General features: G+C 36.5%; 2 protein-coding genes across 2 annotated transcripts; both read right to left on the bottom strand.

Annotated features, from left to right (window-relative positions):
* Nucleotides 1-389: 389 nt before the first annotated feature.
* On the bottom strand, nt 390-9,196 carry LOC126667986 (gamma-glutamyl hydrolase 2-like). Its single transcript, XM_050361147.2, has 10 exons — nt 8,654-9,196; nt 8,476-8,562; nt 7,092-7,181; nt 4,077-4,171; nt 3,815-3,875; nt 2,028-2,117; nt 1,884-1,946; nt 1,283-1,371; nt 751-843; nt 390-679 (listed from the first exon to the last, which is right to left on the bottom strand). The coding sequence occupies exons 1-10, from the start codon at nt 9,032-9,034 to the stop codon at nt 613-615; spliced, it is 1,116 nt and encodes a 371-aa protein (XP_050217104.1). The 5' UTR covers nt 9,035-9,196; the 3' UTR covers nt 390-612.
* A 6,921-nt stretch (nt 9,197-16,117) lies between these two features.
* Nucleotides 16,118-16,757, bottom strand: LOC126668319 (uncharacterized). Its single transcript, XM_050361524.1, has 2 exons — nt 16,458-16,757; nt 16,118-16,351 (listed from the first exon to the last, which is right to left on the bottom strand). The coding sequence occupies exons 1-2, from the start codon at nt 16,755-16,757 to the stop codon at nt 16,118-16,120; spliced, it is 534 nt and encodes a 177-aa protein (XP_050217481.1).
* Between the last annotated feature and the right edge of the window lie 37 nt (nt 16,758-16,794).

Raw genomic sequence — 16,794 nt, 5'->3', positions numbered from 1 at the left:
TTTTCTTGTTCCTCTACTTATAATTTTTTTTTCTCCAGTTCTTTTAGTTATAATCTTTTTTTCCTCTAGTCACACAAAAGGATTAGAAAAAATTCAAAAAAAAACCTGAAAATAAAAAATAGGTAAATAGAGGGACCAGTTAATATAAAAATAAAATATAAAGACCTACAGAAAAAAAAAGTGTAAAGTATAAGAGCTTTTAGATGGATTTGGCCTAAAAGAAAAGGATTTTAATAGCTGGCTATAACACCCAAGTAAGTGTTGTGAAGAGAAAAAAGAGACAAAATGAGTAGTGTGAAGAGACAAAATGAGTATTGTGAAGAGAAGAAGAGACAAAAGAAAGAGATAGTAAGTATTTGTTTGCATGGCAATAATCTGCCATTCGAATCTTTAAATTACTAGGTAGGTTCCATTCAAATTTGATATTTTAATCGGTTCGTTAAAAGGTAGCTCAAAAGTTACAAGGTGTAGCTTAGGAGTTACGTCCAAAGCTAAATGAATATGCAGCGTAAGTTATCAAAGTGATACCACTATCTATATGCAGAGCATAACAACACAGAGATGGTTTTGTCTGAATCCAGCATAGCCGATTTGAATGCCAATGTTACAATACTACAATTTACAATCATTTCCGAGTCTGGCTTCTTCTGTAAAGATGTATACTTCATCATATCCCTTCCTGCAATTAGGACCGAATACGATATCTGTAAATTCATGTCAGTAAAACAAACTTGACGCAATTGAGCTTACCCAGCCTTCCCACAATATGTGGGACTGAAGTTGTAAATAAGATTGTCAAGAACTTTGCGAGCTGCTGGCCTGTTCGATGACTTCCTAGCTTCACTGCAACACCAATAAATATTCAGCATCAAAATGACTCATTCATTCTCCGCATAAAATGATACCACCTTAAGCCAACTATTGGCTGAAATATGATATGTTACATTAAAAGTCTTTTCATTTTCACCTAACAAAACCACTCATGCGTTCAATTTTTAGGAAAATAATCTCGTTGTCATTCAGTGTGTCCCATAGCTGCATTGTACTTTGGTCTCCATGAAATTTTTATTAGTACTTCCTTTGGGATTCCCACCGTAATTTGATGTCGCCTCATGGTCCATGGGCATCGAAACAAAACTATTACTTGCAAAGGATCTTAAAATGTCAAACACATTGAACTTGCCCCATTGCAACATCCTCACATTTCCTATTTTTCCTATTGTTTTCTTTTAAAATATGCAGCATTTATTTAATAGCATCTCAGCAACAATCACGTCCTCACCTTACAAGAAAGTTTGCAACATGTTGAGTCACATGAATTGCATCCTCTGAGTGTGGAATCATAGATGAACCCCATTCAAAGGCATTTTTCTGCAATATTTTCCAAACAGAGCCAATTATGATCCCATTATTTCCAGCATAATATAAGAAATACTGAGTTGTAAAAGATAAATGATATAGGTATACTGCATTCCAAAATTTGACTAGCACTTAATGCCAACATATGGTACCTAGTTTTTTTCCCCTCCAAATCTGCCTAAACCGATGTTGATGTCAAAATATATTAAATATAAGATGCTCACATATGATGTAAGATCTGCAATTTTCAGCGGATCCCAGCAAGATGAGGAGGTTGTCATGGTGTTGTCTCCTCTATCTCAAAAAGCATCAAGTAATAAGGTATAACTGACTATTCATCTTCCGCATAGTATCCAAATACTTAACCAAGATGCATTTCTCAAATAAAGTTACGTTAACTTTATATATATATTAAGATAATAGGTAGATACGGGGAAAAAAGCAAATTGTTGAATCAAGTACATTCATTCACCAATCAAAACCATACAACAGGTTAATTAAAAACAGATTATAATAGAAGTTACCTCTGGATGCCACTGAAAGGCAGTCACAGGATAGTTGTTTGCTTGTACAGTAGAGACATAAACCTAATAAATATGAACAGTCCAGATATTATATTTCTTTAACTGAAGGATAACTGTACCAAAAGAAAACAATTAATCAATTACTTTTTTATCGGCATCTTCACTAGTAGTCAATATCTTGAAGAAACTAGACAGATCTTGATTTTCTTTAAGCCGTTCTGGTGAGATACCATACTGTTCCGGTGGAAAATCAGAAATAATCAGATGACGAAGGAATAAGTTCTATTGAATCATTGGTCAAGTATTTTGATTTGAGAAAACTAAACTGATAAGGGAAGCATTGGTGATATACAGTTTAAGAACTAGATTTAGTCTCAAGTATATTTCCACAAATAAAAAAGGTTGGCATCATCAGTTTGCCACATTAACACCATATCTAATGTTCAGAAACATTTAAATTACAATACTTGAAAGAAAGTAAAAAAGAAAATGCACTTAGGCCATCTCCTTGTTTAGACTCACTGCTTATCGGTCTACGAATGTATCACTCCGAGTGACCAATAAGGAGATGGCTAACTAATGTATCACCCCAAGTGACACATTAGTTAGTCACGATTCACTCGTGACTAACTACCAATTATTAATTTAGATCATTGTCTTATAATCACTTTATTAAAAATTATGAATTTCAAAATATGTTCTCTTCAATAAGGAATTGGATGCTCATTTTACCTGATCTAAATGCATTGCCTCTTGTTTGGTGATCACCTAGGTAGCATGAACATTTCATATAAACAGCATTTACCATTTCGGAAACGTGTCAAAAACTTGGCGTTTCAAACACAAAACTTCATTTTTGACATAGAAAACCATAAAATAACACGCTGTTTCGCTGTGTCCGAGTCCATGCTACCTAGATTACCACATTCCATAGGCTTGTAGGAAATTTAAAATTCTAGATGCCTTTTGAGAATCATGGAGCATATCTTATTCAAACCGTACAGCTAATGATGTTGCTACAATAAAAAAAAAACTCATAGATATCTGCATATTATATGGCTTGCTTCTTTAGAAGAATATTACTTTATATTTAGCTTCTTATTAACAACTAGATTTACATACGCAATCCCCCTCAATATAACCACATAACATCTTTTGGTGGGTCCATTCCAGCCTTGGTGGACATTTGCAGGAACCAAAAGTAATTATTTTATCATCAAGAGGACCTGATGGAAACTTAAGGTTTACAATAGTACTTCAGCCTATTTGGCATTAAAATGGACACATGCAGAACGAAATTTTCCTTTTAGCCTCAAGTGGCAAGTGGAAGTTGGAACAAAAAGAATGTCAAGGACATGATAGATGTTCCCTGCACATCCTAACTAAATTTTGCCTTGAAGTGCTGCAAGAAACTTCAAAGTGACCATAACTGAAAGCAAGGAGAATAAAAATTATCTCATGTGGCAAAATAGTATTTAACCTTAGCAGGTTTAAACTGCCAGCACTATCAGGTTTTATAAGCATAATTCTAAACCACATGATTGCTTCTCAAGCTTTGGGTCAATCCAAGCCATCATAAACATCAGAGAAGGTATCTCAACATCACCCATAAACAGCAATCTAAAGGAATCTATGCAGAAAATCAAATTAATGCTTATTAAAACATAGTGTACGTTGTTAATCATTTTAGGCACTTCAATTCCCTATTAAAAATGTCCAGATTACATATAATAAACCCACCTACTACATGATGACAATAGAAAACACAAGATGTACGTGGAGAACTTAAGTTCAAGAATCAGTCATTTGCAGAATGAAAATTTATTCAACTATCAAACAAAGGGTCAAATGACTTTAAATATGAAACTCTACGAAAAGAGATGCACAATGTCATGTTGACTACAGTATGCCATCAATGCTACTGAACTTACATGATGGTTTTGCATGACAAGACAATCTGTACTCAGCTTTCTAAGCAATTCTGGCGGAAATCTGCAAAAAGCAATGAATATTAACGGGTTTTTCTGCTTGGGTCATATAAATGTTATCTTTCCCCCCTTATTAAACCATCATAAAAGCTTCCGTGCTAATACTCAAGTTACTCCTCAGTTATTTACAAATTGCTTATGTGATTCATTTGAAGCATCAAATGTTCCTACGGATGGAAAGAAGGAGACATAAAAACACAAATACCTCTGAAACACGGTTCCTTCAATATTTATGTTTTTCATGAACTGAAGTGTAGAAGCCTCATCTGCTGCGTTAAAAGATTCCAGAATGTTACCGTCCTATATTCAAGGAATAAAGAGTTTTACCTTGTAATGTACAATCAATAGAGCAAAATAAAATATTGCTTTAGGTTTAAATAGCAATTACATTAATTTCTACCAATGGAAATTTTGTGATACAACAAAACTAATTAGATACACCAAGTAGAAAAATGATCAAGACAGTACAAGCATAATGTTGCTATATCCTTTTCAGGAGAGCCTAAAAACTGATCGAAAATAGGCCAAAGATGACTTGAGCCAGCAAGTCGAGGATGCATTAACTATACATGAAGGTCCAATGATAGAGAACGAGTTGATGATGCATACCAACAACTACTTCTCAAGACTCATTACAAAGAATTAGAGGTCTAATGACTAGAGCAAGGACAAAGCCAATGAAGGAAGTTTTGCAAGGATTAATCATGGAAACTTTACATACGGAAACTGCCGAAGGAGGTGATTATTCAAGTCCTGAACTCGTAAACATTCGAGAAGGACTTAGCGAGTAAAATAGAGAAGAAAGATGTTTGACAATTATGGACTATGTGCATGGCAGATCTGAAGAAGGTCAAAATTAGAAAGTTGTAGAGGACATCTTGATCTTTCTAACAAGTCGAGAATCACATCAATCTGCTATAGGTAGTTTAAAGATGTCATATTTTTAATTTGCTGCATCTGCATAGGATCAACATGGCAAGACAACTTTGGCTGATTGACCAAATCTTCCTATTTGTGGAGAGGTTTCGTGAAATTTACGTAGGTCACTTATTTTTCTTTTGTTTTTGATATCTTTGACTTATTTTCCTTTCTAGTAGCATTTACATATTTCACTTAATTTCTATTTATTTTTGATAGCTTTGATTTACTTATATTCCTTTCTAGTATAGCCTCTAGTATAAAAACTAGAAAAATTATTAGACGCAACCGTTGCGCCATGTCATTCGTGCAACAAGCCAATGATGCGTTAGCCATGTGGAAAAAGTGATAATAAAAAAATTAAATGATAATTAAAAGATTCCCTATCGCAAATGCTCATTGGCTTGTTGTAAATATGACATGTCACAACCAATGCATGGGATAAACACTCATAAAAACTAAGATTATTTTAGAATCTCGGAAGATTAATATTGTCAATTCCAATTCTAAATTACGAATTCAACTGTATTAGGATTTTGGTGCCTCCCTCTATACAAGGGAAAATTTTATGTCTGTGGTGATCACATTGTTCGTAATTAATACTTCTATGTCCCAAAATAATAGTCTTATTCTTAAAAACATACATACTAAGAAATATGGTTATTACAGTTATAAATCATAATATTGTATATAACCCTAATTATTATCAAGTGAGAGACTTCATAAAAAAAGTACAAATGTTATATGATGATTGGGAAGCATAAGAATGTAGCAATAATTGTCAAACAATAATTTTTAGCTATTTTTATGATTAAAAAAATTAACAAATGAATTTTTTAAGTATTTCAATTAATGAAATGAGTTTTCCAATTTTTTCACTTACACTATTTAACATTATCATAAATAAGGATAATGTAGGAATAAAACAAATAAAAAGGGAGTTATAATTGATTGGATTTCTCCATTGCGAGTAATTTTTTTTCTTAGTTTTTGGCCAAGAACAAATACTTAACCTATCAAACCGGACGTTCACCTTATATCTTAAGTTTTAGCTCACATGTTAGATTAGGGTTTCAGGTTTTTTTCGAAATCGGAACTTAAAAATGATTTGTATTCTATTCTGCATATTTGTTCCAGGTTCCAAATTTAATATGCTTGGTGTTTGCATCATAGCTTTGCCTCTTTGAAAAAGGTTTTATCTATCCTTTTGAAAATAAATCTGTTGCAAGTGACATAGGTGTTGAAGCAATTTTAATGCAAGAAAGCAAGTCAATTGCGTTCTTTCGAAAGAAACTGAGTGGAGCAAGTCTAAGTTATCCTACATATGACAAGGAATCCTATACTTTGGTAAGAGTCTTACAAGGAATTCATTATTCACATTTCCATGAGTAAAGAATAAAAAATAAAAAAAGATAAGTCTTAAAAAGCCAAAAAAATGTTTTCCTAAAATAGGCAAAGTAGTGGGACTGTTTTTTAGAAGTAACCAAATTGCCATCTAATATAGGACTTATATTTGTGTTTAAAGCTAATAACCTTCATTGTTCTTAGCTTTTGGCCTATATAAATAAGAATCAAATCCTTTCTAACGCACAAATTGATAAATATATAAATTATTTTAAAAATTGTTAGTGGGTTGTCATAAATTTCTACATGAACTTTAAAACTTATCGAGCTATCCTGTTTGTGGCTTTCAAAATTCAAAAAAATTATTTCCATTCTTTGTTTATCAAATAATTTTATTTGTGGCGTTTTTAAGAAGTCAAAGTGTTGTTTTAATTATTTAATCATAATTCAATTGATAAAGTGATAGAATAATTAACCTTACTTCAATCTTAAAAGATCCAAAACTATTTCAATTTATTGAAGGGTGTAGATTTGCATTTCAACTCTTTAGCTATTGGGGAAGTGTATAATTTCTAAATTGATAATTTCCATCTCTGTTTATGAGGAATGTAACTTGTTTGTACCATAGACTGGACACCTTTCTTGAGTTGATTTGGAACCCCTATCATGGCATTGGCATACCTGCCATATTCTTCTAATCCCATGGAGCACATGTGTGAAGCTATAAACGGAACACCTAACCTAATTGTACACCCCGCATTTTCCCTATTGATTCATCAACTATTTAAATAATCAACACAAAAAACAGAAAAACATTGCCTTGACGGCTTTGAAGAACAGCACTGGCACTTGGCATAGTTTATAAAGGAAATGCAGGTGAAATCAAAAGAACAGGAAAAACTGCTAAATAACTGTAGCTGAAAAACCAATCCAAAAGCAAAAAGGAAAGATGGACTACCTTGCTGATGATCATTGTCAAAAGTTCAAAGCCTAAGCAAATTGCATATAAAGGAAAGTGGTACCCTGCATCATTCTTGTCTAAGACTTTCTGCATGTAACAGACAATTAAATTGCTTCCCGTTAGTGAAGATAAGAGCAAAGAATAGAACTGTTTGCCACGCTAAGTAAATATTATGCTTTAGATGTGAAGACACATGAATCAGCTAATGGTCACGCAAAGCAAATTATATTCCTAAAAGTACGTTACTGCAGACCATTTCTAGAGGGCAAAAGTAAATGAGTTTCTTTACCTTGAAGAACTGCAAACAAACTAGCTCCAAGACATAGAGCATAAAGCATCCTACAATAAGAAAAGAAAAAAGGAATACATTTTGGGCAGTGTACGTGTTAAAACAAAATACACGACTGCCCCTTATACTTGAAAACTAATGCAACTAATTGTCTTGTCAGACTTCAAATATCTTTTTAATAGGGACATGGCCTTCACTACCAAATATCCTTACACGATATAGTTAAACCAGGATAAGAGTGTATAAAAGTTAAGACATATCAAAGTTCTGCCAACTGAATTTCAGACATTTACAACACAAAAACTAATCACATCACATGTGATTGATGGCAAAAAAATATTTAAGAAAGTTCACTTTGGAAATACTTTGACAATAAATAAATTAAATAGAAAAGAATCACTTTCATTTCTTTCTTATTCTTAATGGAGTTTGAAGAATCAGGTGGTTAAAGTGTCTTACTTCAGCCTGCACACCTGTCTGTGTCACACAGATTAAGCTGATCTCATTTGTCTTCCACAACTCAATGATGACTGGGCGAGGCTCAAGAAACGCTGGCATAATCGAGTTGTCCAGAAAGGGGTGGATCATGCATCGAAACAGAATACTATCTTATGATGCCTACCGGGAGTAATTCAAATTTGACTCGTTAAGTTTTTTTGTTTGATATTAGAAAATGGTAATTTAGTAACTTATACTGAAATTTCAGCTCAAGCATTTATATTTCACTGTAACAGAGTTTCTTTTTGTTAAAATATGTTTGTAAACTTTTTACATTCTTATGTTCATATTTCATTATAATAGTTGAGATACAAAAAGAACCATATTTTATAAGAAATTTGCACCTAACATGCCTAGCGCTTTTAACTAGCTTCAAGCTACTAAAAGCACTAAATTCAGTAATGACCAAACAAAAGCACTTAATTCAGTAATGACCAAACATGATCTATTTGTTTGATCTTTCAAAGGTAACCACTTCTACTCAGGCATGTTCTAACCAATGCAAAACTCAAATTGCCTAAAGTAGCTACTAGTTGCGAAAACAACCTGTTTGTGCGCACATATTGATTAGAGAATGGATATAGACATGTATACCTTAAGAATTGCATTTATAGTGTCATAGTATAGACCATTTTTAGCCCAGCCCCCGGTAAAAAGAACTCCATTGATCAGATTGAGCTTCTGCAATACAAAAGCAAATAACATAATTTCATTAAGAATCTTAAAGACTAGCCAAATAGCCATGGGAATGAAGCAAGACAAGTGAGATTACCTCAAAAAGAATGTGGGGAGGCTCGTTATAGATAAGGGGAATAACACGAGCCCCGGCAGATTCAACAAATTTGACATAAGAAGCAGCAATATAGGAAGCATTGGTGGCATTATTCAGCCTCCCGGAGGCCCCATCCCCAGGGTGACTCACAATTCCGATGACCGGCCGGTAGTTGAGCGTGGGATCGGGCGCGGGACATGAGGGCACGCCCTCGGGAAGAATAAGAAGATTGTCAGTGTAGGATTGAGAAATAAGAATCGGAATCCAAACATAATTCCACATGTCTGTAGTAGAAGAGGGAGTGGAAGGGGCGGAAACGACGGCGTCGTTTGGAAGGTCGGAGGAGGACGGAGGGGAATTAGTGAGGAAGTGTGAGGGCATTTTGGGAATTAACTACAAAGGAGGAAGAAGAAGAAGTCATGGTAATTGACATTGGCAGCAACAGCCAAGCACTGTACAAGTAGCTGACATAAAGAAAAAAAAGAGTGGTGATGACTCATTGTCCGTTGCCTTCTTACGTCAAACCATCTGGCTTCTTCGATGGCGACGAATTTGGCATAATATTTGATTAATAAAGTTTGATGAGTTTTCAAAATAAAAAAAATACTAGTCAATTTACATATAACTTGAAATATGATAAAATTAAAAATAGTAATATAAGTAATTTTATGAATTAAGAATTTATAATTAATCGGTAATTAATTATTTTAAAACACGTATATATATACAGCGGCGGAACCAGAAATTTTTTCAACCCGTGCTAAAGTAGGGGTGTAAGTGAGTTAACTTCGCTAGCGAGCTACTCGATACTCGGCTCGATCAAACTGACTCGAGCTCGAATTTATAAGGCTCGCTTAGTAGACGAGTCAATCTCAATCTTAGTGATACTCGACTCGAAAGCTCGCGAGTAAGCTCGTTTATGTATTTATATTGTAATTTGATATATTATTATCTTAATTTTGAACCATTAAATATTTAACTCATATTTTTAAAAAAAAAAAAATATAAAATATAAAATATATAATTTAAATTTATCTACATGTAAAAAGAAATATATTATTTACAATTTTATTAAATTATTAATACTTTAGTTTTGATTTAAATTTATTAAATAAAAATAAAACTCGAGAATTAATATTTTACTAATATATATATATATATATATATGGTTCAGATTTAAACTCGTTAAGCTAGTGAGCTTTCGATTTACTAGCTGGAATCTAAGTAGGCGTAGTCTGTGCACAATTGCAAATTTGGAGGATTACAACGTAATTAGGCGTAAATAACCCATAACAATCCAAAGAAATTGTAATATAAGTCTAGAAATTGGACTAATTGCAATATTTTAGAAGTTTATGGGCCAATTTGCAAGTTTGACAGACTGAAATTAACCATAATCAAACCTATAGGGCACAGGGAACCTTTTTTAACACTTTCAGGCCCCAAAATGCACTTTTAACGCTCTTTTACTTAACCATCAAATTTTAATACGAATTTAATTAATTTAATAGTGTTTCTAGCCAATTCTAATACCTAAAGCCCTATCACTTCACACACTTTCAACCTTAGAATATTCTAGAAGATTTCAGGGAACTCTAGGTCATATCATTCTCCTATAAATACTAATGCTAGTCAGCTGAGTCAAAGGTCTAACCAGAAAGGTAAAAATCATAGACCAAAAATTCGAACACCCTTAGCAAACCCTAGGCCGAATATATGCACACACACCACACAAAAATCGCACTTGAATCCAGTTTAGAAAAACACCTAAGATCGCTTTAATTCTCCAAGAACGCAAGTCTGCACAGACTCGAAGCTGGATTCCGCATCCACTTCGTTAGTAAACGAGTTAAGGACTCAGACCGGTAATTCTAAGGACCCTCTATGTTTGTTCCTTTGATTTTCATGTGCCATGATTCAATAAGAATGTATGTTTAGCTTGTTTGTTAATTTTGTCATGCTATACTTAATATTTTGATTGCCAAATTGCCATGGAATTCGATGATAGACATATTAATTAGCTGTAATTAATTGAATTTATGTTCAAATACAGAAAACTAATTGATTTAAAGCCCTTAGAATGCATGTTTCTAGGTGTTATAATTTTTTTGCTATGAAAAAGCCTTATAAATAGTTGCTGCCCAGAAACAATTGTTTGTTTAAATGAGCTTTTAAAAACTCTGAAATTGCTATTTTTCGATTCCTTGTTTGATGTTATGCGGTTTTGACTATTTTTTCATGAGAAACGGACTTGAAACGAGTGAGAACGAAGCAAAATAAAATCTCATAATTGTAGTAAAAAATCCCCCGCCGCCAGCACAAATCGGCGGCGCCGCCATATCATCATGCCGGCGCCGGCAGCTTAATATGGCGTCGTGTTCTTTGTTGTCGCCTCTTCCCAGATTCGCTTTCAGATCTTTCAGACTCCGATCCAAATTTCAAAATGTGTTTCTGGGCTCATCCGGACTTTGAATCGGGTTCAGTTTGAACCCAGACGTGGATAATTTAGTTTAGAATCATATTATATATTGTAACGGGCCAGAATTGATGTAAAACGGACTAAGAAGTCCAAATATGTAGCATAGTATATAACATGAACCGAACATGAACACCTTGTTCGCTAAACGAGCCGAACTTGAACACTCCAAAACTCGGCTTGGCTCGGTTCATTTACACCCCTATGGACGGTTTTTAAAACAGTGTTAGAATGAGGGGCTTATTTGAGTTATTTTTTAAATGTTAAGTGTGATTTAGCACCTTTTCAAACATAGAGGGTCAATCTGCTTCTCATGCCAAATATGGAGGACTCATTTGATCCTTTTCTCGTTTCTTTATTTTGTTACTGTTCGTCTGGAAATAATCCGGACTCGAATCTTTGAATTTATAGTCGGGATCAGTTTGATGCTTTAACAAGCTTGTGAAAAGATATTCACATGGCTTCGTTGGTTAAAATACTTAACCACGTAATCTAACAGTATTAATCTGGGAGTTAAGGAACTCATGCGAAATTAATATCAAAACTACTCCTAAATTAAAACAATTCGGGGATTACGGGATAAAAATCACTTGCCTTGGTTTTTTATTGATTGATTTGTTGATAATAAAATATAAAGCTCTGAGCTATTTATAGCTCTAAAAAAATCAAGTCTCCTAATTTAACTCTAATTCATATTCCTAAAGAGAAATATTCCTAATGAGTTAAAAATTCCTATTTAAAAAGTAAAAGACCAATCCCTCAAAAAAAAAGTAAAAGACCAATATGAAAAAGGCTTTAATTGGGCTTCATTCCCTAAATAAGCCCATGTGATGCTCTGACCTATAATTCTCTGGACCGGTGTAAACAATGCCCCCAACAAGTCTGAAATAATAATTTTGGGCTTGTTCCTTACAAAAGGCCCAGATTTCTGAGATTTCTTGGCCCATATACTGGTTTTGCAAAATGCAAAAGGGTGCGCATCTATAAACGGTTCGGTACCTCCTTGATGCCACGTCACGCCAGCTATTTCACATGATGCCACGTACCGTCCTCATGAACTCTTCGGCTTCCTCTAGTTTTACTCTTTTAAGAAAAATTGCAAGTCTTTTCTTCATTACTTACTTTCTCAGCAATTTCCAAGATTTTCTCTCTCCTCTGCAATCTCAAGCTCTCTGCAATTCTTCCTCTTGGTAAGCATTCACCTTCTTCTCTTTTTTAATCGCCTTTCTTCTTAGTTCGCCTAACCAGGGCGATTTTCTTTTGTAGCTACCATGGCTGTTCTCGATGATGCTATCGCCGCTCAAGTCACTAAGAAAATCGCCGAGACGCACGCCGTTGCTCCAAACACAGACTTCCAGGTAATTACAGATGCTGGTGATGACCAACAACGTGTTGGCCCTATTCTTGTATCACCAAGCCAATTATGCAAACTAGTCACTCCCTTCCATTATGAAGTTCTACCACGCTTCGCTCTACCCCATCAGTCTTCCATCTGGGTGAACACCATGTTCAGGAACTGGCCGATCGAACATAAAAGGTATCTGAACCGGGTAAACAAACTCAAGCCCCATTTCGGCAAATTGTGGGCCGAGATCGATATCTACGACATGATCAACCGATGCAAGGCAAGCAGACCAATCGCCAAGCATTACATCATGGGGTCCTCGCTCTTCTGATCAAGTGCCGTGAACTGCTTCTGCTTCAAGTTCGGCGCTATGACAGTCACACTCTTAGACTTGGCAGCAATTCTTAACATCCCTGTTGTCGGCGAGCGCATTTCGCCAATATGGATGCTGATACCCCAGTATTCAAGCTGAACAAATCTCAAAGAAGCTATGGTCCGTTCGTCAAGCTGTTTATGGGCGAGGAATTTACCAAACCTGATCAGAAAGAACATGTTGCCTTTCTGGCGTTTTTTGTGGCGAAGTTTGTCATGAGCACTTCTTCATTCAGAGTTTACCCAGGATTGTTTCACCTTGGCAGCTGCTTTGACTGAAGGTCGTCGATGTAACCTCGGATAATTCATGCTCGTCCACCTTTATCGTGCCATAAATGATATCACCCCACACTCTGTGCATCATGTCTTCAAGTGCCCGGGAGGTCCTCTATGGATCGTACAGCTGTGGCTCGCCTTGTATTTCTTGGAACTCTTTGAGGTTGGACCCCAGATCAAGGCGCGCTGTGCGGGTACTCATTGATCTCAGGCGGTACTCGCCTCCCCCATGTTTTTGACGTCTTGGAGGTCTTTACTAATTCGGTCAGATCTTCTGGACTATTCTGCCAAGTTCTCACATTGAAATACCCCCCCCCCCCCCTCTTGGTTGTTCCTCGGATGGGATAGTGCCGATACTGAAGAGGCTCGTGCCGATACTGAAGAGGCTCGTGCCGATCCTAAGTTAAATTTCGGCGGTCAATACTGGGGCAGCTCTTTAAAATCTCGCAACTTGATTGCTGGTTTGGAGTACGAACGTAGCGGAATTGAAGCATATTGTCCGAACTACGTAGCTCGCCAATTAGGCTTTAATCAAGGAATTCCCTGTCCTTTATTGATCTCCGTCAATAATCGCAAAATCTATAGACCCTTCATGGAAAATTACCCTGACCTACAATTTGTCACTCGCCTTAACCGAGCCTACCTTCCTCCTATCGCTGAAATATCTCCCCCTTGTAAGTCTTAAAAATGCACCCCTAAGTAGGAAAGCTGGTGGGCTTCAGTCATAGAGTCCTACTTCGACCTCAACCCAAAAGAAATTCTTGCTCTTCGTGATTTTCTTTACTTCCTTTAACAAGAAACCCCACTCATGCCGATCTGTTTTTTTTGTAGGCCCCGAAACGTTCCGAATTTGAAAGTATTCATTTCCATCTTTTCGAAATAGCTAAGTTTGAGCATTTTTATAAATTTAAATATGATCCCCTTGATCATCCGGGTATGAACCATAAAATGCAAATACATAGGTGTCTAGCTCGGTATAAATATGACAAAAAATGAAAAAGGTATGGGAAGAAAAATTCAAAGACACTTATTTGTACGAGTTTTACCTAACCCATATCGCCCTAGGTTTAAGTACAAGAGCCCACCAGTACCTAAGTGCAATATGTAAATTGTCACCCCAATTAAAAAACCTAAGAAAAAACTTAAGAAATCAGAGCCGATTATCAACAGTGAAGGTGTGTCATATACTGACATCAGATGCCCCTCTATTGTCGAAGCAATAAACGAAATAGTCAAAATCGGCTAAAATTGGATACCAGGTAAATGATATACTTTCCTTTTCTGATTTGATTCTTATATCGCCTTATTAACTTTGCTTTCTGCCTTCAGTGGGTGTGCCGATATGGAACAAGGGTGATATCTTCGACACTGATGGGGAAGAAAAGCCTGAATCGAAACGGGTAAGACAAAAACGGCCGGCGAGCAAGAAAATATCCAAAAGGGAACCGAAACCAAAAAGAGCCAAAACAGAACTAAGCAGATCCCACATGTTCAACCCCAGCCCAGGCGAGGTAGAGTCTGCTCCTAACCCCTCGCAGAGTGCCCACCCATCTTCAAGGGGCGATACTCAAACCGGAGATGATCAAATCGGCGATGAAAGCAACCAACTTCAACACTCCCTGTCTTCCAAGCGAACTCCATCCCAAACGACTCCCACCATTTTGCAGGTGCTGACGTTCTCGTCGCTGCCTCATAAGCTTTCGTCGCTCGGCTCTGATCTGCTTAACCTGCCTGTCAGAATTGCAACCAAAACTGCAACTAAGGTATTTTCTTAACCGTCGCGTTATTACTAACAGTCTCCCTGGCAGCTAATATTATATTGTGGTCAAACCTGGAAGATCCCTGATGTTGACTCGGCTGACAAGGATATTGTTACAGCCAAGATGAAAGCTTTCCTCGAGACAAACAGTGATGGCGAGGATGCACCTGTACCAACATCCGAGGAGGCGACCATGGAAGTTAGTAGCCAGTTATCTGAAAATTGGGGCGAACATCTGGATGTGATGGCTCAAATTAAGGAGAGGGGAATCAAATCTATACAAGTCGGCCGAGGACGTCAAAAGGCTGAAGAAGTCTGTGGCTGCGTTGTCTGAAGCCCCATCTAAAATCCTGGAAGCAACAGCTCGCTCTTCGGTGGGGAAACTTCTAGTAGCGCTTCCACGATTTCAAAAAATATACAAAGAGTCTGTGGCGATCCAGGCCGATCATGACAAGCTTATTATGCAAGATACTGAGGCGGAGAAGATTGATTCCCTAAAGACAACTGTGAAGTCGGCTGCCTCCAAACTCCAAGATCGCCGAAATCATGCTAAGGATCTTAGCACCAAAATTGCTGCTCTGCAGCTCAAACTGGAAACTGAAGAGCGCGATGGCGACGATCTTGAAGCATCTATGGACAAGGACATGACCGAAGGCCTTGATTTGAAGAAATGCTGAAACGTCCTTAAGAGCAGCATCGTCAAGAGCCAGTCTAAGGCTGAAGGAGCTTGTGCATGGTACAATCAAGTTCGCAGCGAGCTGGGGAATTTTTTTCAGTCATTTCTAAATTTGTAAGCCTGATATTTTTCCAGGCTTAAAACATTTGAACACTGTTTAGTTTATGCCCATTATGTATTTTGGTACTGTTAATCGGCCTGGTGGCCGAATTTTAATATTTCTACAACATCTCCTTTCAATTCCAAATTATGTTAATTGTTAGCTTCATCGGCCCTTAAGTCCGATATATGTCAATTGAATTGCTTTGTTAGAATCATTAATAATATTCTCTTAATAGTTTAGAAAAACGGAGACGCGTTGAACTAACTCAACTTACAATAGCTATGGCCGAATTATTACAATAAATTGATCAAGAAATAATATATTTCAACCTTTCTAATAAAATTTCAATTTATCGATCAACATTTTTCGAAAAGTTTACTCTTTGAAAGAATTATTCTTCGGCAGCCCCAAACAATCGTCGGTATATATTCTCCCAACAACTAGGAACTTATTTCTTTCAGAATTGACCGTTAATTGCCTTATTGTGTTCGTCTCCATCAATATCGGCCAGAACATATGCACCATTGTCCAGTTTTGTAGTCACGATGAAGGGACCTTCCCAATTTGGACTCCATTTACCGAATCGCCTGTCCTTGTGGCCTATGGGCAAGATTGCCTTCCACACCATATCGCCCACTACAAAAGACTTTAATTTTACTCGCTTGTTATATGCTCGTTCCACCCTCCTTTTCTGAGCTTACAGGTGGTCTAACGCTGTCAATCTTTCTTCGTCCAACTCAAGTGCTTCTATCGCAATCTTATCAAAATACTCATCCTGAGATAGCTTATTTTGATACAGGCGGTGAGTTGACATGACTGTTGATTCCATTGGCAGCATCCTCATCGTGCCCATACACCATCCTATAGGGCGAGGTTCCCGTTGCTGATTTTTGACTGGTTCTATTCGCCCAAACAGCTTCTGACAATAAAACGTGCCACGGCCATAGATTTTCTTCAATCATCTTCTGGACGATAAGCTTGATGGCTCTATTAGTTGCCTCAGCCTGCCCGTTGTCTTGTGCATAATATGGTGTCGAGTGCAACATCTTAATTTTCATCTGAGAGGCCCATTCTACCATATCTCCTCCTATGAACATCGTCCCCTGATTAGTAATAATGGATTCGGGTAATCCA

Source organism: Mercurialis annua, linkage group LG2, assembly GCF_937616625.2.
Source record: "Mercurialis annua linkage group LG2, ddMerAnnu1.2, whole genome shotgun sequence".
NCBI lineage: Eukaryota > Viridiplantae > Streptophyta > Magnoliopsida > Malpighiales > Euphorbiaceae > Mercurialis > Mercurialis annua.
The sequence above is the reverse complement of the archived record's forward strand: the minus strand, read 5'-3'. Positions and strand labels throughout refer to the sequence as shown.